The 23,812-nt window shown below is 36.0% G+C and overlaps 1 protein-coding gene across 6 annotated transcripts in view; it reads right to left on the bottom strand.

Annotated features, from left to right (window-relative positions):
- Positions 1-11,519: 11,519 nt before the first annotated feature.
- LOC149182810 (uncharacterized) overlaps positions 11,520-23,812 on the bottom strand; it is a 58,946-nt gene continuing 46,653 nt past the window's right edge. For 5 of the 6 annotated variants that reach the window (XM_089416958.1, XM_089416959.1, XM_089416955.1 and 2 more), the window contains 3 exons: positions 15,635-15,676; positions 15,442-15,471; positions 11,520-12,237 (listed from right to left, as the gene is read on the bottom strand). In XM_089416958.1, the coding sequence (XP_089273084.1) occupies positions 12,079-12,237; positions 15,442-15,471; positions 15,635-15,676 (231 nt within the window). In that variant the 3' untranslated portion in view covers positions 11,520-12,078. The remainder of the gene's footprint in view (positions 12,238-15,441; positions 15,472-15,634; positions 15,677-23,812) is intronic. The other variant, XM_089416961.1, reaches the window with a different exon arrangement.

Raw genomic sequence — 23,812 nt, 5'->3', positions numbered from 1 at the left:
TCAAATCATGGAGTTCCCCAGCGGAGTCGCCATTTTGTCATGCGGAAAGAGTCAATTTTGCGGACAGAATCGACCTCCCTAGAAGCTAAGGCTTTCTAGTGACAAACAAGACAATTAAACACTATCTTTCCCTAAACATGCATTTAGAATACAAGTAATCAGGTGTTTATAACATACCTTTAGTCCAACGCTTTGTAGTAGTTCAGTCTCGTCGATCCAGATGAGCTCCTCCTTCTCTTCGAAACCTGCATTCACTAACAAGCAAACGATTACATAGCACCTGAATAACTCATAAAATAAAACATATTCATCATAAAGACCAAGGAGTATATGAAACAAATCGTGTATAACAACTTGTTGAGAAAAATGAGTTTATTTGCATTAAGTGGAAACAAAAGAAACCATTACAACCTGAGCCTTGGTGTTGTGCAGGTCCCTCCTAGGGTCCAGCAAGAGTTTTCCTTTACTTTGATCAGCTCACCCACTTCCAAATAAGGCTAAGAAAGGATGAGAATCTCTCCTCTCAAGCTCTATAAGGGAGTCCTAATCTCAGCAGCATCTACCCTTAGGAATGTTCAGCTTTCAACCTCTCCTCCTTCTGGCCCAATGCCTGTATTTATAGTGCTTTGGAGGAAGTTAATCAGGTCCACCATGAATGGGATAAGCCCCTCTTTCAATGGGATAGCTCCCCTCTTCATGGGATAAGTTCCTCTTACATAGGGATGCATGAACCATCTGGAGGCGCCCAATCCACGTCAAACCATCTTCTAGAATGCTCTAGAAATGACCACAAGTAACTTTTTTGAAGTGAAACTTGCGCCTTTTGACCTTTACAGGAGTACGCACCCAGACCTTTACATACAGAGCGTACAAGTACGCAGGTGTTATGAACTTGGGGTGCGTACACGCAGGTGAGGCCAGGAGAAACTGCGTAACCAGAGTTAATTGACTTTTGAAGGACTTTCTCTCTTTCTTGGAGTTTGACATGAGGAGCAGAGGTATGAGACTTGCCAAGGAGGATAGTATGACAGTTGATAGAGCCATACTAACTGCAGATAGTCATGGTGACAAATTTTAGTGTAACAGCTAGAATCCAATGTTAATCCCTAAGAGGGGTCTAGGGGACAAAAGCACGAACCTATCCCATTATTTTCGTTGAATCCCCCCATTAATCCATGCCCAGAAGTGTCCATGATAAGAAAACTACAATACTCAATTTCCAAATAACAAGGCATACCTTTAGATTCGGGAGGCACACCTTCAAACATACGTCATGGTAGATGGGTGAGGGACCACATGGTTGGGCCAGGTGGCAGAGAATATGGCACAATGAGCTAGTTGTTAGCTGCAAGGGGTTGTTGGTTGTCGGATGAGGACCATCTTGGAGAAAATTTCTCTTGAGGATATTATCCATAAAATGATGGGTAACATTTGGCTCCAATTGGGACGTGATCTCTCGAAGAAGTGGGTGAATCTACTCAAATGGGAGGTCACGATAAATCCAGCAATCTCTTGGTTATCAAACCTCTCACCTACACATATAACAGATGGAAAAACATGGGGCAGCATGCTTTCGCAGTATCTCATGATCGCACATGCTAATATGTCAGGCCATAAAATCAGCAGAAAATAAAATATGCATCTATCTACCATGAGAAAATCATATGATGCTATTTATAATACATAAATCAACATGCAATGCATCCTACTCTACCATGCATATGATACAATGTTAATTCTAAGTATAATCATAAAGCCAATGCAACCAACATGTCATCATGTTAATATACATATGCCTGCCAGTATGACTACTCATGTAGCAAATCCTAGAGAAATTGCAATCCCAAACACATGGAGGATGTTGTGGGCGAGAGGTGGGAAAATATGATGCCCACACATGGATGATTATGTGAGAAGAGGTAAGAAAATGATGTAATATAGTCCATGATATATTCTCTTGCAACCAAAATATAGAGATGTCAACAGCCAAGCTAATAAACTTGTGTTAGATGGCAACCTATGGCATATCACTTCTACCATTGTCCTTATTATTTATGTCATGGCTTATTGCATTCATCGGGCTATGATTATGAGGCTGGTGAGATAGAGAAGTAGTTTGCACATGATGATTACACTGGAGAGGGGAGACTATGTAGTGATCAAAACCCTGAGGGCGCGTCCAAGGAGAAAAAGTATAATCAATGAAGGGCTTTTCCTTGACACTATACTCGGAAGGAGGAAAAGGCTCACAGATACTTGAGATCATATCACTAGGGGTAAGGGAATCACTTGGTGAAGACTCAAGATGATGACTCATACGGAAAAAGGAGAAAGAAGTATTGCATTCAACGGGTTTGGCTTTCCCAAAATCATAATTTGGAGGCTTGAGTAATTTGAACATAGAATCATACTCAGGAGAAGTGGGAGCCTTATCAATTTTCTTGGTATCAAAGATTGGATCTTTCATAAAAGGAAAATTTATTACTTCTAACTGCCCTCTTTAAGAAAAGGAAAATGAAGATTCTCCTTCCCAAGGGTATCAACGAGTATGTCATCATAAATAGTGCTTGGGGGGGAGGAAGACCAGTCTCATCCTCATCCTCCTTGTCGGTGTCGTAAATGGGAGCAAAATCAAATTGAGGACCAACAATTTTCCATTTCTCCTTTTCAATGTGGAAAAAATCTTCAATGACATCTTTCAAGGGGTTGATGGGATCATCTCTCTCAAGTTTTTCAAAAGAAGATTCATCAAGAGTAATATCCTTGAGAAAGGTAGGGTTGGTCTCAATTTCATTTTCCATAAATTCATCCTTCCCAGCACATGTTTCCTCAAAATCACCATTTTCATCATGTGGACCCAAGGAGGACTCGTCTTCTTCCTCATTACCTAGGCTCTTAATGTCTTAATGATGCTCGATGAAGGCTTCCTCTTGGATGCTTAATGTAGGGTGTACTTAAAAATGTTTAAGAAAACCATCAAGAAACTCTTCAATAGATGAGATGCTCCTAGGTTCATGATCATGCAGCCATGAGTTATGACCGCTGAGATATCCCATGAACAATAATATAACTACATCTTGGTGGACAACCTTCTCTCTTGAAGCATGCGCATTAGATATTTCTATGTGGTCAATTGCAGTAAATGCATGCAGCAATTAGCCCTAAAATAGTGAAAATTTCAGTCCAACATATATGAAAAAAGTAAACAATAATAACATCAAAATTATGTATTTACATGTAATAGAGTATATCCATCCATTCACAATTGAAAACAAAGAAGCTCCAAGAGAGATAGACCAATGTCCACACATCAAAAGTCATCCATAAATCTCCAATTCATCCTTAGAAAAAGTGTGAAAAGCTCAAGAGAGATAAGAGATCCAATCCAAAGTGCTAATGAGAAATTAACTCATCTCACTTGTATTTATACACAACTTAGAATATCGAATTAGCCTCATTGGCCTGCATAAGCCCCAAAAATAAAATAATGTTCTAATAATACAACTTTTGGTGACACACCCACCAAATTAGCTCATAAATGAAAAAGTAAGCCTCTCAAGAGGTCAAATAATAATCTATGCATGTTATAGGGCCCTCTCAGAGGCCTAATGAGGTTCATGGGTGCCACAATGAAGGATAGGACCCTCAAAAGTAGTGGACAAGGGGTTGGCCCCTTGTAATACCCTGTGGTGCTCCAAATGACATGTGGGTGCACACAAGTGTCCTCATGGGTCTCCAAACAAATCGAAGATGCCTGTAGATTGCCTACAAGGACTAGGATGATGGGGAAGGTGATGCCACATCATCATGCAAGTCTTGGATCATCTGCCAAGTGTATGGTGTAGATTTGGGGCCAGCTGGGCGTGATGGATCAAGTGCATCCTCCTTGTCCAATAAGTGAACCACGAGCAATCTCTGAATGGCTATGGGGATCTATGGAGTGCAATATGATGTTGTGGAGGCCCATGGCTCTCAATGCTCACCCTACATGTTCCAATGTATCCCTTTGGAGGATTAGGATCTCATATAGGAAGACCAAACCCAAGATGGAGACCATCTGCAACCCTGCATAAGATGCAATGTGTCCCCTAGCCTTCTAGTACAACAAGTCATTAGAGAAATCGATTAAATGAGCTTACCTAATCATGGACGATATGTACCCACGGGGCTTTGGATTGACGGTGAATGGGTGCGCTGTTAAGGCACTCCTTGCGATAGGTCACTGGTTCAATTCCCCGTGGGTACTAGTTTAGTCTTAACCTAGAAAAAAAAAATCATGGACGATATGTGGGGACTTCATAATGGCCTTCCCTTCCATAATGGGCTTCGAGATGTTCCAATGTCTCCTAAACTCCAAATGGGGTTAACCAATAATCCTATTAGGTGGTTTCGACTTCTAAAGGGGATAATATAGTCAAAGTACATCATTCAAAAAGCAGTGACATGTGACAGATAGGTGAATGAAGTAGGGAATGAGAAGGGGAAGCCCTGGGTTACATGTTGGGGTACAAGGGTAGTTAATAAGAGGGAAGACCACATGGCTGGCTCAGGTGGCAGAGAAGATGGCATAATGAGCTAGTTGGTGGCTACAAAGGGCTATTAGCTGCCAGCGAAGGACCATCTTGGAGAAAATTTCTCCTAGGGATATTACCCACAAAATGGTGGGTAGCAACTCGTATGAGGATATGTTGACAACATTTTTGCTACTTCTTTTGAAATGGTTTTTGCAAAACATAAGGAGAGCCATCAATCATGTCAACTAAGATAGAGGTATCTAAGGTGTTAATATTGTCTTCAATATACCTGCTTACATCATTCTCGACGTGAGAGCTCAAGTTGTTGTATAATGGGCTTTCATCATTCCTCATCAAATATGCTTTTGAAACATGATTCATTGTCAAACCCCCAAGTTAAGTTATGTGTGTGCTATTGTAAATTTTTTCTGGTTGTTATTGATGTTACCCACATGTTCAACAATTGCGTTAACGCTTGTATTATTAATCGGTTGATCAAAATAAATGAGCCAGTGGATTGGCTTCAGGAACCATCAACAAACGTAGCCCTAAAGTTATTTGTAGATCGGTTAGCATTTTCAGCATTTCTGTAGGATGTTTCATTAGTTTATGAGACTTGTGTTGTTTATAAAGTCGCATATCAGTCATCTCTCTTTATCTGATGTCTAACGACTCCCAAGATCGCTCTTCGAGCTAATAGCACCTCCTCTTTCTTTTCGGCTTCCCAAACAAGCCTCCAGTTTGTTCAATTTCTTGTCATGCTTGTTCTTATTGGTGCATCCCTCTCCATCTGCTTTAAACACAACGATGGCATCAATTGAAGACCATAAGTCAAAACAGATTAGCTATGATAATTTGAGGTGTGTTCTATATGCCATGCTCGACAGCTTATCCAAAGTGAATCTAATTATCCTAATTTTATTACAGATTAGTGTTTTACTTAGGCGGACGAATGCTTTGTCATTGTAATAGTTACATAGTCTATGATTAATGTCAGCAAAGGGTGGTGTGAGATCAAAATCCCTGCATTGTTGCAGAAAATGTAGATCGGTTGCTCTCCTCTGTATTTTCACTTTGATTTTCTCGAGTGTACGAACCTCAAGCCAGATTTTCCTTCCGTATAGGGAACTGATTAATGTTTGCGGATTTCTGTGGTGATGATCTTGAAATTGTGATGTCGGAAATTGCTCCACATTAGACATTTTTATTGTTGATGTTTCAAGTCTAAACCAAGACCCATCGTCAGGGCAAAGGTCGAGAAGAAGCAAAAGAGAAATGAAAAATAAATTGAGCGAGCAAAGAAAAATGGTTGACTCTATGAGATTAATTTAATTAATTTTGATATGAGTTGAAGTAAAATTAATATATTTACATCCCAATTAAATTAATTTAATTATGTATTAATCTAAATAAGAGTTGCATGGTTTAGTTTAAATATAAGATGCATGTATTAATATTAATTTTAAATCAATAACACCAACTAGACTATGAAAAATCTATTACATACTTCCTTAGAAGAAAATTAGCCCTTTGTCCATAAAAATTGAGACAAGTTACACCATGCAAGGAGAAATTTATTCTAATATTTATTGTAATTAGCCATTTTCAATCATACTCAAGTGAAGAAAGTTATTTTTGTAGCATATTCTCCACTATTCTATGATAACTTCAATACTACTTTTATCTTGATTCACCAATGTTGTTGGAAGTTCTTATAAACATGTGTTCATGGGCAATACAAAGAGGCCAAAATTTATGAGATCTAGTTTGAGGAAGCCTTATTTCCTCTTACATTCAAATGATTTGTGTTCATATCATTTATTGGGTGAGGTACATCCATCATCACATGCAACCTAAATTCAATTTTATGATTTATTCCCAGTTAGTTGAATTGAAATGTGGCATGGTGCCTCTTCTAAATCATTATGGGTGAAGATTTTTTGAAAAATGCTCATGCAAAATTTGGATACCAGCTTGAAAAAAGTGACTCGGTCATTCAATTCATATTACATGTAATAAAAAAATGAATATAAGTCGGAAAAACATAGCAAAATGTTGCATGTAGAAAAAATTGTAAATGTCATGCTCAATGCTATGATGCAAAAGATGTCCTAAATGTATAATTTTTTAATCTTATTAGGGTTGGGTCTTGGGAGAACAAATTCCTTATGGATTACATCATATATGAAACCAAAATAAATGTTAGGACCTAAGGAGTTTGCAATGTGAAACATTGTGGTGGAACTCCTCAATGCCAAGTTATATAAATCCATAAAATAAATTATGTAAAAGCATACAAGGATGCTAAGCATGAGGCTCAAGCAACATCTAAAATCCCAATTTACGTGGATCATGATTCTTAATTCCCAATATAATACATTCCTAAATAATTGTGCAACATCAACCATTTAATAATGCATTTCATTCAATGATGCGTTGATTGATGGGTTGTGAAGTTAAGATCCTTCATATTATTACATCAAAAGTTGTAGAATCTCGAAACATGTGCCTTTAGATAAAGTCATTCAACCCAAGTTTACAACCCTCACCATGAGAATTTCCTCAAGTTATCAATAGAATCGAGTTTACAACCTCATCATGAGAGTGTCCTTAAGTTATCAATATAATCACATGAGTTAAGAACATTGACAACTTAAGATGGAATCCACATAGTGTTAGACTAACAAAACCTTCCTATTTCTCGTAATTTTTAGGTTCTTCCATTTCCCCAAAGTTATTAGAGATATAATCACTTAAACAAATATCTAATTTTGTTAACTAAACACCATCTTACAATACTATTTAAGAAAGGTGTAATACCAAGGTTAAATATTATCCAAAACTTGTAATCCAAAGGTTGAAAGTGATGACAGTGAAATCACATGGAGCAAATCAAGAATCCCTACAAAATAATATAACATGTTATTGTACAATATATAATGTTTCAATGTGAATATTGCAATATAATTGCAATAAGCAATTGTTGAAGGATGCAGAGGTTCCATTACATTACTTTTATAAATGGTTGTAATATCACAAAAGTATAGGTGTGAAATGCATGATCCACGTATAAAAAATTTCACTACTTCACAAGCATAGAGTTGTAGAATAATATATCTTATAGAAGCAATATTAGGAAAAGCAAACCCTACAAAAAAATTATGGATATGAAATTCAATATTGCAAGATCATAACACTAGGGTCACAAAACACTCGAGAAAGGTCAAAGAAGGAAGTTAAGGAACACCAAATTCAATCAATCGTAAAAGTCTAGCCACCGCATAACTAACTGCTTTAGTGCAAAGTTCGCAATAATGCACAAACAAAACGATAAGAATTAAGACATTTTATTGAATTATTATCTATCAACTAAATATTTATATAAATATATTTAGATGTCTAGTACTAGTAGATAGGAAAAAAACAATAAAGATAAAATCTCGATGGTTAGAGACTAGTTGGTTGTGGCATTACTGTAAAAATGTTATAATACTCTAGATGTTTTTGTAATGTATAAAATTTGATGCAATAAATTATATTTACATGTTAATATGATTCAAGTTCATTATAATATAAATATAACCATTAAGATATCTCCAAATAGCTAAAACAAGAAAACTTCATGCATAGAGAAAATCCTTCACATCATAAACCCTCTTAAGCCATGAGTCTAAAGAACATAGACATATCAAATATCCATAATATTGATATCGCAACTACAAAGTGAATCCTATAAAACAAGCATTCATTTCAAAACTAGTAAGTTTCACAAAACACATTACAGTATCAAATGCTCTTGAAATTATTTTTCAGCATAAGAATTAAGACATTTCATTAATTTGATATCCCATCAACTAAATATTGTATGAATATATTTAGATGTGTAATACAAGTAAATAGACCAAAAGCAATAAAGGAAATAGAATCATAATGGCTAGAGGCTAGTTATTATAATTTAAAGTGCATCTAGATATTTTTCTTATTATAAAGATAGTAGCCAATATAAAATAAGATATTTTTCTCATTATGAAATGATATCACATATAATTAAGTAATAAATAATTGTGTGACAACAATAGAAACATCTACTAATATCCACATCCATATAATCAATTAATTTAGAGATCTTACCAAAAACTCATTCAAATTATTCACAATTATCAATCACTCAAATTAATATTCAATATTATTCCATTATCATTATATGAATTATAAAAAATCATTATTACTTTTATTCTAAATTATATTCTTACAAACTAACAATTATATATATATATATATATATATAAAAAACCAAACCAATAAAATAAACAAGCATTATCATCAACAATACTGCAAATCAACCAAAACTGAAAGCAATCTAATATCCATCAACACCATTGATCCACTGAAATTGCCCAACAATAGGACACCACAAAAGTTGTGATGATGTTATCGATAATACATTCCAACTACCATTCTCATTTTGCAATTTTGACAACAATTAAATAGTAGCCAAATTTTTAACGCTGACAAGATTCAATTTTAATGAGAAACAACAGTATTCTAAAGAATAGTGAAATTTTGAATGCTAATTTATCCAACAAAATTCAATTTTAATGACAATTGGTTAGAGTGAGATTGTACCTAAAACATTAATTCAATTTTAAAAAATATTAATTTAATTTTAATAACAATTATTTAACATGTGATTGCACCTAAAAGGAATAATAGATTAATTGAATTAAATAACAATTAGTTAACATGTGATTGTACTTGAAAAAATTATATGATTATATTAAATTATTTAATAACTCATATATATATATAAGATACCCGTCTCTTGTTTTTCAAATTTAAAAGTTAATTGAGTAGTTTTTCAAATTTAAAAGTCAATTGAGTATAATTTGAACGATTAGAAAAAAATTCAAATTTATTCAATTTTAATGAGAAAAGACAGTATTCTAAAGAGTAGCGAAATTTTAAAGGCTAATTTATCCGACAAAATTTAATTTTAATGACAATTAGTTGGAGAGTGATTCTACCTAAAAAGATTAATTCAATTTTAATAGCAATTAATTAACATGTGATTGCATATAAAAAAATTAATAAATTAATTCAATTAAATAGCATATTTGAAAAAAATTATATGATTAATTCAATTAAATAGCAATTAGTTAACATATATGATTGTATTTGAAAAAAAATAAATTATATGATTCTATTAAATTATTTAATAACTCATATACACATATATAACATCAAAACCTGCCTCATATTTTTCAAATTTAGAAGTCAATTGAGTATAATGATTAGAGAAATTCAAATTTAGAAGTCAATTGAGTATAATGATTAGAGAAAATTTCAAAAATCAATTGATAAAATTTCAAAAATCAATTGATTTTAGTCATTATTGGAGAAGATTGGTTGTTATCTTTAATCCAAATTCAATTTATACAAAGCCCAATGTCTAAAGCCTTAAATGCACATGTTGAGAAACTAGCAAGGTAACAGCAATCCAATTCACTTTGAAAGTAAGAAAGTGGGACCAATTATAGAGCTGTGTGAATCCCAATGCCTACATTTTGCCGAGAAAGATTGGATCCAACAATGAAAAGCGAAGACTTTTCCTAAAAACATGAGCTCATCTCATCTACTGACTTTTCGTAAAAACATGAGCTCATCTTGGAATAATTGTCAACCTAGTTGTCAACCCTCTTACTCCAAGAAGCATTGGATCCAATAACGAAAAGTGCGGACCTTTCCTAAAGACATGAGGTCATCTTGGAGTGGTCAACCATGTTACACCAAGAGAGGTGTATGGAGTAGTGGTCAACCATGTTACACCAAGAATGTATAGTAAATACACTACTGTCATTATTTTACAGTTCAAACGTATCTCTACAAACTTAACCTGCACACCCGGGGAAACAAACCCGGGAAATTAATATTGAGCTAATATTAAATATGCACACAAAATTAATATTAAATATGCACACAAAATAAATAAAATCTCATGCTTTTGTCTTTCAAATTGTACATATCTTCAAATTTTACAGATATTATATTAAATATATAGTCACATGATTATACAGATATTATATTAAAAAATATATTCACATGATTATATAATATATGATAGTAATGGTTGTATGTGCGATGAGTGAATCAGAACCCACCCGGGAAACAAATTGTTCATCAAATCAATTTAATATTGAGCTAATTTCATTTTGTTCATCAAATCAATTTAATATTGAGCTAATATTAAATCAAACTGTTCATCAAATCAATGTAATATTGAGCTAATATTAAATATTAAATATGCACACATAAAATAAATCAAATCTCATGCTTTTGTCCTTCAAATTTTACATATCTTCAAATTTTACCTCTATTTTATTAAAAATATAGTTACATGATTATATAGTATACAGATATTATATTAAAATATATAGTCACGTGATTATATAATCTATGATGGTTGTATGTACCATGAGTGGATCAGAACCCACCCATGTCTTTCAAATTTTAAGTACAAAAACAAATCTTCCTAAATATCTGAAAATAAGCAGATGTTTCAAACCCTAAAAAAAATCGCATAAACTGAAAACAGAACGACAGAAAGACCATATCCTTCAAATCATGAATACTTCCACATCTTGTCAAAATGTCTATTATATTTGTTTGCATTAAGCTGTATTAAAAAAATTGAAATTTCTGTCGTTCCGGACAATACTATTACCCAATCACCAGGAATGGAAAGCTAGTGTAAATTAATTAACGATTCAGAGAAGGTGAATATATACATGTCAAATTCATGGTGGTTTTTAAAGGTTAACTTTCACAAATAAAAAAAGTGCTTCCTTCAGTAGACCTGCAAAAAAGCTAAATATCCTGCATAATACATACTAAGCTGGGTCCATGATTTCAAAAATTATGCAGACTTCCACTGTAATTAACCAAAACCAAACATACTAAAAGGACTTGGAGTTCAGTCTAGAACCAGTTGTGCTATAAATTAGTACATCCTTCTAATTTTATTATTGCATTGATTTCCGAACGTCTTAGAAGGAGAAGAATAGGAAGAAAATGCGACAACGATCACTGCCAGCAAATATGAGGATTTTACATAGTGTATTTAAATTGTCTTAGTACATTTGGTTGGCAAATCCGTCGCCCTCTACCTATAAACGGTAGGTTGGAGGCCAGAGCCAAATAAAGATATGGTTGTGCTTCATGCGCACGCTGCCGTAGACTGGAGAAACTCTCAATTTCAATGCATTTGTAATAGATAGGGAAATACAGTAGATCACAGTCGCAATGAAACAGTCAGATGAGGATTATTAAATCATAATACATTTACCCCACCCTTTGACATAGAGAATGCCTCGATACCAACAGCTCAGGAGGGAAAACAATAAAAAGAACAATAATACATCCATCAATCCATTCCTATCAGGAGAGAAACAGCTGAATCTGCTCAATTGGATCAACGTCGACGATTAAGAATGGAGCTTGATGAAACTTGTATTCTTGACATGAAAAGAATGGATCACTTATAGATAACACCGCTATAACTGTACTGTTATTTGGGTCGTCTATATTGCGGCATAGGCTTCTTATAGAGATGGCTTCTCTTTTTTCTCAAATCTTCAAATGGGTCCACCCAGTTCTTGTCTTCCTCAACAGCACGTTGCCATCGTCTCCGAAAAATTGTCAATTCTGCTACAGATTGCCTCCGTATCTGCCATACAGCTTAGGTAATTGTTAGTTTCATGATTGTTAAATTTCCAGCAATCCCCCGCTCAAAAGATAAAAAAAAGGCTGTAATATTTTCAAGTATATATAAGCCATGAAAGTAAGTAATCTCATGTCAATCCTTAATGAGATACTACATTCTTAGCCTCAGAAGAGGCAACAGGACAAAAGGAATTAACAATATATTAAATTATGATTTTTCTTTTTTAAATTATCATACAAGAAAGGTGCTGTCAAAGAGGAAAACGGAATAGGGAAAGGATGCAAAGTTTTAAAAAGACATAAAGCTAAAAGTGACAGTTTTGCCTATAAATTAAATGACAAACCCCTATTAGCACGAGGAACAAACTCTATTTAGCTTGATGATTTAATTACTGCATTATCATTGATCTCACAACAGTTTAGCTTTGTTATGCCCAACTTAGATGTCTCTAGTATCTTAGCATAAGTCTGGTGAGCTAAAACTCTCACGTATATGGAGGCATAGGCACCCGAGAGAGATTTATAGTGGTATCAAACAATCAAAGGTGGCTTACGGAACAACATTATTCAACTCGTGTATTTTCAAAAGGTATACAAGTGACGCATAGTAATACACGCAGGAACTCTATGCTGAACTAAAATAAATCCATCATGGTTACAAAACTCGGGACAATAAATAATATACTTGCTGGAGAGTACGAGTTCGAATCAGGTTTTGGGAAAAAGAGGTTGATTTTTTTAGAGCAGAAGGCAACTTTTCTTTTCGTGTTTAAATTACATAAACTTATGAAGGGGCCCACAGAGCTTTTCACCAGACAGTATTGGAACTAACACAAGTACTCACACTATAAACTCGTTGCCGTCGAATCAGAATCATCGGCAGCGAGTTTGACTAGCCAACTAGTCAGTTCAGCGCATTTTCTATGCCAACTAAGTCTGACACAGAGGGAATCCGAGTAGATCGAGTTTGTAGCAAGTATATCCATGCAAAGTTTCTTCTGTGACTGTTAAGAGTTCTCGTACATATTGTTTACAACTTCTTGCTGTACAATTCAACCACTTGAACTTTCTTAAGCATTATATTAGTTTCAGTGGCAGCTCTTAGAACAACTATAAAACGCACTACATATCCAAATACCGCTTTCCCTCTGGTACCAGATCTCACTTGCTCATCAGTGGATGTGGATCATGGCCAAGTATGAAAAGAAACTTCAAGCTTGGAATTACCTCCATCTTGATCTTCCTCTTTCCGAAAATGTTAGAATCTTCATAGAACTCTGGCAGCAGGACGCATCTCTTGTATTTTTCCCTTCTCAATCCGCCTATAGAATATTGCATCGCGCTCTAAAAGGTTCTCCGGTACAGAGAGGCAGGGCAGAGTTTCCTTTGGTGGCCTGGGATAGCTGCACTTTACAAAGCGATCAGTGCAAGGAGCTGCTCTTGATGGCAAATGGATACTCCACACAACGAAGTGGGGACATGTACTTAGCAATTTTTATTTCGACACCGGATCCAAAAGGCTCATCACATTCAGCATATTAAAGGCTCTATTCAACCGTGAGACATAATTGGTAATGTTAAAGCCTTTAAGCCTTCAAAAGAGTGTGGGCCACGTTGTGGATAGTTTCTGAATTTCTCCCATCGGAATTTGAGGGGCCATGAAATGGCTTGGCATCAAGGCCAATTTAGACATGATAGTTACCAGGTCCATAGCTTGGACTATCAAATGTGTTTCGACTGCAGAAAAAGTCCCTTGCTTGAGAATGATTTGTGGAATGAAGACCACCAACGATGGCAAACCTGACACGATCTTAACTGTGCTTAAAAAATAGCAAATTGTTCAGAGGAATTTGTGTTAATCCAAAAAGCCTAAAGGTCTCCTAAATTAGCAGAGATTAGCAGTGGAGTGGAAAGCCTTTTTATATATATACGGCAAATAAACTTTATGATCTGGTATGGCACACTTCCAACACGATTGAAGTGTAGGGATTAAGGGATCCAGAAGCATGCTGGTTGAGGAGGTGCCAATCCATTTGGAAAACGCATTCTTCTTTCAAATGCAAGCATACGGGTGGCTTATGCTTCATCAACGGTTGGCTATAAAAACCAGACTTTGCAAGTCAGCATCACATATATATGCACCTTGTGTGGTGGTAAGGATGAAACAATTGAGCATGTATTTTAGAGATGTCTCTCCACCAAGATTTTTTGGACATGATTTCAAGTTAAATTTCACTTCCTTTTTACCACCCCTCTTTCATGCAAATGTCCTCGTCTTGAGGACATATGAATGATTCAGAACAGTTGCAAATCTTTATGCATTCGATTTGGGTTGCCGCAATCGGTTATCTATGGAAACACCTAAGTTGCCGTGTTCAACTACTTCCATGATGAAGTTCGAAATTGGCCAAATTTGAAAGAATGGTGAACAAGTTTGTTCAAATCCATCCATTAAATTCAGCAGAACAGAATGCATCTCATGTCCATTAATAGTACAGTTAAATTCGCAGGTAAAATCATCGTTTTTAAGAGGAATTTGCTGAGATTCGTTTATTTCCAGAATTGAGTATATTCAGATATACGGTTACCTTCGGAGGCTCAAAAGTTCTCTACAATCGTGTATGGATTATATTATTTATATTATTAACTTATATGATATGTTTGGGTTAGAAATTAATATCAAATAATAATATAGTTAGGATATAACTGAGCATAAATTTATTTTATTAAAAGAATCATTTTTATTTGAGTTATTTTTATTATTTATAAAGGATATATTAACAGAATTATATATATATATATACATCTTCGAACTAAAATGGCAAATTTATCAAAGATTTTTGGCTAGGCAATTTTTTCTCGAACTTCATTAGTAATGAATTTGAGCACGAAGACATTTCTCCAAAACATGCACCACGTACCTAATTGAATATGCAAGTAAATGAAGAATATATCCACCGGAGAAAAAAAGGTAAGAATAAATTGTGATGTTGCATAAAAACAAGTTAAGTCCGTAATGAATTTGAGCACGAAGACATTTCTCCAAAACATGCACCACGTACCTAATTGAATATGCAAGTAAATGAAGAATATATCCACCGGAGAAAAAAAGGTAAGAATAAATTGTGATGTTGCATAAAAACAAGTTAAGTCCTATGTTCTCAAAGTAAAGGATAGTTGATCTTCCAATTGGGAGGATATTACTCACTTCAGATCTTGGATCAACCTCACTAGCTGCCTGTAAATCACAACAGTGGAATGTTTCAAAAACGCTGGTTCCATTATGTTTGCCAGTACCAAAATAATTCTCAAAATGTACACTTGAAAGATATATATATCTATATATGAAAACTGAAAAAATGAAACCAAGAACAATTAGAGAAGCCACTCGCAATCGATACCTTCGTAACTGAGCGCTGTGCAGGTGTAGCAGCAACAGAGCTCTGGAGGCCAATCGGTTTACCACAGGAAAAAGGAATGATGTATCAGTATCCAAAATAGATATATCAAAATCCAAGATGAATCATATATCACTTGCTTGAAACATTAAAGTGCAAGATGAATCATATATCACTTGCTTAAAACATTAAAATCCAAAATGGGCCTTCTGGCGTATGTAAACAGGGATTTATCATATTTGTAACATTTCTTTATAACATTCCAAATAATTATTTATTGAATGACAGTACCTAGAATTGTTTGCTGATATACTACTGCTGATTATATACAGAACACAGATACCAAAAAAAAAAAAAAAACTGGCTTTAACGCATTTACATGGGAAGACTACAACAGAGCTATTTGTCTCTCGTTCCAGCATCAAGTTGGAATATTAAGATTACATCACAACTATTTTTCCCGTAAAAAAAACTAATTATAAAAAAAAAATGGGTACGTGGAATGATAAATCACAACATTTTGTTTGCACAGGAAGACATGTACCTAACTTTTCAATAGCTATCGGAAGTCTACTCAGTTTTGATGTTATTTGCATGCACTATCCATAACAGGAGAAAATGATGTGGGTGTGACACAATGAAGAACAAGCCATAACTCAAATCGCAAGTGTGCACTCTGCAATGTGTTGTACAGACCCAGGTGCTTCAGAACTCAAGTCAAATCACAATTAGCAAGTGTGCTCAGTGCTGTCATGCCGTGCAGGATAGCAGCTGCATCAAATTCCAGAATTGCACAATGACTGAAACTGCAGGTGCACAGTTGACCTGTGCAGGTTCTTCAGGCAGCACGGGGCAGGGAACAACTCAGGGGTGAGCAGCAACAGGCAAGAAAAAGACCAAAACAATTGTGATTATCTGGTAATGATGGTTTACAGTTTCTGTGAATTCATATTATACGGCCACATTTACTTTTCTTTCAAGAGATATATGTAGTTCACTCATCCGTGTATTAGGCGTTCCAAGCCAGGACGTTGGTACCATGCCCATGCCCTATGGTTTTCCCCTCTCCGGTTTTCCATCTGGAGGATGGTAGTAATCACCACCCGAAATACAAGTTGGTATCCCTAAGACAGTCGATGAGATTTGATCCCAAGATCTCCATGCCCTTTCACACAAGCAACTACTGATCAAGCTAACCCTTTGGGCTTGTGCAGCCATATTTATGCACATACTGAATAATATAGATTCATATATGATATAATACATTGAGCATACCATACCACACCGAAAAATACAGTCATCTGTAATCCTCCCATATTTACACGCAGGAAGGCTGAGCAAAATTAAGTCAGCCTTTTGGGTGCCCGACATCACACCAAGAAGGAAAGGTTAATCATTGCCAACACAGAATTACTGAGCACACATACACTTCACATATTTCATTAATCAAGTGATGTTACATATAAATACATGAAGTGTTGTCTAAAGAGAGACAAACTAACTTGGACACATAATCACTTGGTTGAGAGAAGTTGAGAGAATATCTCAACCACACACAAAAATAGAACTATTAGTTAGAGAGAATCTCTCGACCATCCAACTAGACCTAAACAACCTCCTAGATAAGACTCATAACACACATTGAGACAAAAGTGGGAGGTACATGCTCTAACACGGACCTTTAATGACTACTTGTATCAATCTCAATCAGAACAAAGTCTATGTGTTTACAAATAAGATAATAATGTTGATGTCCACATAAAGAAACAACCATCTACCAAAATGCATCGGTACCCAACTGCTGCAATCACTGGTCTACTAGAAAGTCCCTTCAGGTACATGATTCATTTAACAGACATGTCTTTATACATGCACCTCTGCCTCCATCATCATCATCATCTCAGGTTTTGCAACCATGTGTAGGGTTTTCTCAACTGACCCTCAACCATACTTACAGTCTTCTCAGTTGACCCTCCCTCAAGTCGTTTTTGGGTAACCACAAACTTATACTACAAAGTGGTTTACGTGGGTATGACTAAGTACGATTACAATCTCCATTCATGAAGATACGAGGTACTCCATCAACTCAAACAAAACTCTGTAGACTTGGTTACAAACATATGTGTGACACATACTACAATATGATCACAAGTCTGATATTATTCAACATACATTTACCTACATTTGTCCACCATCCAATCTCAATTGTTGCTCCAACCTCTGCTGTTATAGTGCCTTCCAAAAACATTGTCTTGAGTTGTTCTTATTTTCCCTTGGGCATTCTTCACAATGGGCATTCTTCTCTCTCTTGTACCTGCATAAAAATGATAACTGATGTCCATATAAAAAGAAATTCATCTACTGAGGTACCATGAGTACCATCCGCTGTAGTCGCTAGTTCTCTAGTTATCTTTTTCACCTACATGGTTCATCAATCATGTTAAACTCTCTCTGACTTGGTCCCTTACATTCTAACTCCATCTGACATTGCTCCTCATCCCCACCCTCTTAAGCGAAGACTAACTTCTTTGATTACACATCAAGCTTAGATGCGAGTACACCTACCACCTTCATACCTACTAGTGGTTAATTTCCACAACTTGATGTCACATCCTCTCTCTTACTTTAGAGGGATAAATACTACATGCCTGATCCAACAAGGCTTACAACACACCTGGGGAAATAAACTTGGGACCAATACTTTGGGGTATTGGGTACATTGTACAACCAATCATACACCCTTTACAACACATATGCATCATTACAACAATCTCAATTCAAGTACAACAAACATTGAAAAAAATCTACAACAACATTCCTATGTGACAACTAATTTCCCAAACATATAAGCCAATTTATACTTCATCACAATGCATCACATTCTATTGCTCCTTCACCTCCTTGTCTGACTTTATGCACAATGTCGGTGCCTTCATGAATCCTCTTTGTCTTCATTATCCTCTACAATTATTCACACCATAGGAATCTTCATCTTGATCAATCTTCAACTTGTTCTCTTCTTCACGAGGCAAATGTTAGAGTGGTCAATTCTAACACTCACATATTGAGTTGACCAAACTCAATATGTCTCTTATACAAACTCCAAGGATTCTAAAAAAAAATTGAAAATTACCAAGTCTTTGATGCATGCCCTTTAGCAATACCCAAACAAGATGATCATGCCAAATTCATGAACTGCTTCCATTGCCACTCCATTTCAATTTCAAATTAGAATGCTACCTGCTCTTCGTACCTATTACTCTCATCATTCGCAACTACCATATCCTTACCTTTGACTTGAGCAAATCCACCGTCCACTTCCGTCTCAACATCCTTATTGTAGAGATCATGTTCATTCCCACAGGCATAATAATTAAACAAATCCCAGAAGTCACACCTTGTTTATCACAGCCAAAATCCCACGACTTTTTAAAGAATCAACCAATGCCTTTTTGAAGAATGAAATCCAAACAAAACAACAATAAATGCATGCTCATCTTTCATCGACCAAATTTATCTTTGTACCCAATTCAATCCAATATAGACTTCTACTCCTCATAGTGCTCTTTTTTTTTCTTTTAAAAGAAAATCAGTATTCCTACTCCCTGTGGGTAGGCCTCCAATTTTATAATAATTAATCCTATTATGACCACATCTAGAGCATATTCCAACGGCTGGGGATTCAAGGATGGCAGGTGCATGTCTGCACTCGTGACATGCAGCAGCAGAGAAGAACACCAGTTCTTATTATCCAACTCCAAATATGAATGACAAACAAGGACCTTTCACGTCAGGTTCACCAAATTGAAACCAGATCTCATGCACTCTCTCAAATGCATGGAACCTTCCTGACAAGGCTCTTACTTCAAAAGATGACAGACAAACTACTCACAAACAACACACTTTTTCTCTCTGATCCTGATTCCTCCTGTGAGGGTGTAGGCCCAGATAAAGCTCTGATACCAACACTGAATTACAGAGTACACATACACTTCATTAACCAAATGATGTTACATATATACATGAAGTGTTATCTAAAGATAGAAAAACTAACTTGGATACATAATCAGGTAGTTGAGAGAATATCTCAACCCCACACCAATATAGGACTTCTAGTTGGAGAGAATCTCTCAACTATCCAATTAGGCCTAAACAACCTCATAGATAATTGCAACAGACTCATAACACATATTGAAACAAGTGGGAGTTACATGCTCTAACATGCCCTTCAAAACCGAGAAGGGTGGGCACATACAATGTGACAAGAACATCTCAGTAATCATCCTAAACGAGACTTTTTGTGGGCCAACAGGTGCAACAACCCAAAGGCTAATAAAAACATCAACACATGCAACAACACAAAAAACTAATCAAAAATGGGATGAACCCTACAATGTTCAAGGTATTGAGTATGTTCGACAATACACCTAGAGTATTGGAGTCTCAGGTAAGACATCTCCTTGACCCACTGTGAGACATCTACATAACATGTGACACTTACAGATGTCAGCGTGTGAGACATCTACATATCAAACATGGAAGTCTGAATTCATAAACATAGGTAAGTCCGACTGAACTTGACTCTTTAGAAAAATCCATTGTTGTAGCTACAAGAGGAAAGTGCCATGTTAAACCTTTCAAAAAGAGTACTCCCTTCAAGTAAGAGGTCTCATACATTCGATATAAAGGTTAAAAAGGAAAAGAACACAAAAACTTTACCATCTACAAACCCTAGTGAACCAACAATTTTACAAAACCTCCCTCCCAATCCCAACTATGTGTAGTGATGTGCTCATCCCTTATCCAAGGGCCGTGTCAATAACCCTAGGAATCCTATATAGTTGAGGAATTACACCACTTCAACACAAAATCCAAACCCTGTTAAGGGTACTGCACCCAACCAATGATATAATGACCATGAATCCAAAGCTCGATATTCACCACCAACATAAGGGAACCTTTTATCTCCCAATGATTGGGTTATAGATAGAACGCCTATATTGTTCACCTACATTAAAAGGTAAATACAATTGATCCTAGCAACACACTAAATGTCCCTGATAAGAAATAGGTTAAAAGATAGGTAAGCCATCTCCTTGACCCACTACAAGATATCTGCATAACAAGGCAAGACTTACAGATGCATAGTGTGAGACATCTACATACCAAACATGAAGTCAAAATTCATAAGAAAAGCATGTCTGACTGAACTTGACTCTAAAAAATCGCATTCATGTAGCTAGAAGAGGAAAGTGTTAAAGATCATTCTCTTTAGGTAAGAGTACTCATACATTCAATATCAAGGATAAAAAAGAGGGAACGGCAAAAGCTCACCATCTAAAAACTCTAGCGAACCAAAAATTGTACAAAGTTACAAACTCTCCCCAAATATTTGCTGTAAATGCTCTCATCCCTTATCCAAGGGCCATGTCAATAACTGAGGATTTACACAACTTCAACAAAGAAGCCAACCTTGGAGGCACACTGCACTAGACCAATGATATAATGACCATGAACCCAAAGCTCAAAATCCACAACTAACTAGCATAAGAGAACGTTTTATCTCCCCTGCTACAATAATTAGGTTGGGTCAACTTAATGCCTATATCTTTTCCCTACATTAAATCGTAGTTATGGTTGATCCTCACAGCACACCAAATGTCCTCGATAAGAAATCAAACGCCCATCTTAATCCTTTTGAACAATTCCCCATCACCATCACTAGCCATAAACACATTTAATATGGCAGTGTTGTACACAATCTGAAAGTTACAGTGGAAGATTATGCCTTTCCGATTACTATTACATTTCAAACATTGGCAAAGTGGACGTTCTCCTAGTATTCAATAGCTCAAGGCATATTCCCTTAATTTCGTAGTGCACCATAGACAATTGTGTAACTACATGCAACCATAAAATTATATTGTGTACGTGCCTTATTGCCTACAAGCTACAAGATATTAGAGTTGCCACTGCTTGTCAACAATTAAAAGCATCAAAAATGTGCATTCAATTCTTCCCATGAAATTTCAAGCTTAATGTCAAATGTTACCCCATAACAAATATTTTTTACTTTGACTAGTGACAACCTAAGTTGCTTGATACGTCCTTACCCCCCTTGTGTGTCACGCATTTCACATGTCTGACACGAGTTTGACTCACGTTGACCACAAGCCCCACTTGTGTCACGAAAATTCAGATGTGTACGATGAAAAAGCTTGTGTCACGCATTTCACATGTCTGACACGAGTTTGACTCATGTTGACCACAAGCCCTACTCATGTCACGAAAATTCAGATGTGTACGATGAAAAAGCAGCCCACGACTTCTTAAAATCAATTTTTTCACTCATTTTCCCACAATTCACTCCCAGATTTGGCGCTCTCAAAGGTTTTAGAGTGCAACTAAGGATGATTAAGCAATGTTAGGATTTCAAGTGCTGGGAAATGGATTTCTCCAGGCCCTACTAATAAATTTTTAAAATTACCAATAATTGTTTCTAGATGTTTGTGAGTGCTTCAAACCTCATTGGATTTCATATGGAGAAAGTAGAATTTTAGATCCCACAAACTTTAACAGTTTTTTGGATTGTTGGTGGCATGACTGTTGAACTCCTTTGTCATGACCCTAGTAAAAATGTACCATCACTTAACAAAATCTCGATTTGACATGCCAAGCTTTTTCTATCTTATTTTAATGCTTAAAAAGTAATATTGATCACGATGATCCCAATACAGACAATAGTTTCGATGATATGTAGTACTAGTTATTTGTTGAAGCATGAATTTTTTTGGACTCTAGAGGCCATTTAGAACCTCTTTGTTGATTTACTTTTGGTTCAGAGATGGATTGCACTTGGTGCTATTTTGGTGATATGGGCTAGTTGTATGATTGAATTTGTATCATCATCATGTAAAATTGTAACTGTTCTAGTTTCTAAATTCTAAAGAAATTTTAATGTTTGTCTAGAAATCATTTTTGAAATCACTAAAACAAAAACAAAAAAAAGATATATATATATATATATGGATAGCGTGAGCTCCATGGCCTTAACAAAGATGCCATGACCGCAAAATGTTTGTATGTCTCGCCTACCATCTTTGTATACTAATTCTATGAAACATTTCTATCTCTGGAGTGCCATCATTGTATTGTTGGGGAAGTGAGGGAAGGGTTGTCAAAGCTCTGGGGATTGACAGCAAAGGGTTCTGCTGTCATTTTTCCATTTCGGTGGGGGGTTGCCATAATTGTATCTCTGGGAAAGTGGGTGATGGGTTGTCAAAGCTCTGGGGATTGACGGCATGGGGTTAAACACAATTAGCAAGTCAATCACAATTGTTGTTCTAAATTTGTACTCGCTAATTTTAGCATGGATCAAGCCTATAAAGGACAAAGACACAGCTTGTATTATTGTTGTCTTGCACAAGTTCATGTGTGAGATAGTTCCTTGTTGTGGCAATGTATTTTGGAGGAGCCAGTACGTAGTTTGTAGAGAGCTTCCTTGTTTGCAAATTTGCGCTAGGAAATGGAAGTCGAGCCCTAAGTAATAGGGAGTCCCCTGCACTAGGAAATAGGCAGCATGTGTGGAAGGAAATTGGACCTATCTCAGTGCAAGGAAGCAAGTGACCAGAGGTCGAGTGTTTGCAAGGTGTGTCCGACTAGTATGGTGAGGACAAGTGTGTTCTCTAGGTCACCGCTTACTTTGCAAAGAAATCAAATTGCTCAGTCTATATCAATAAAGAATACTATAACAAAGAGAGGATTTGCCCATTTGGGTTTCCCCAAAAAAATATTTGTGTCTCTTGTGTCATTATGTTCTTTATCTCTGTGTTTTACTCCGCTACTTATCTATTGTGCGTTGAGAAACTATGTGTCTTGGTGAAAAGAATTTCTAGTTTCAGATTGTTCATTCAAGCAGTTGAAATATTCCGTGGAAATTCAGCATGTTATCAAGGCAAAGATCCTCAAAGACCAGAACACAGACACAGTCAAGAACGTGTCCTAGGAGAGGCCTGTAACATCTCAGATCCGAGACAAGTATAGGACCGAGATTTGTGTTTGGTGGAGTAGGGTCGAGGTACAAGAGTATTGGTACAGGAAGTTGAGAAGCCTCTCTCAAGTGTGGATTGAAGGCCCAAGTTATCTCAGGCAAGAGCGAGGAGAATACATGTTTGTGAGGAC

This window comes from Pinus tabuliformis, chromosome 3_2 (assembly GCF_031772625.1).
Source record: "Pinus tabuliformis cultivar Carrire ecotype Pingquan chromosome 3_2, CPIR1, whole genome shotgun sequence".
In the NCBI taxonomy this organism is placed as follows: Eukaryota; Viridiplantae; Streptophyta; class Pinopsida; order Pinales; family Pinaceae; genus Pinus; species Pinus tabuliformis.
This window is presented reverse-complemented; position numbering and strand designations above follow the sequence as displayed.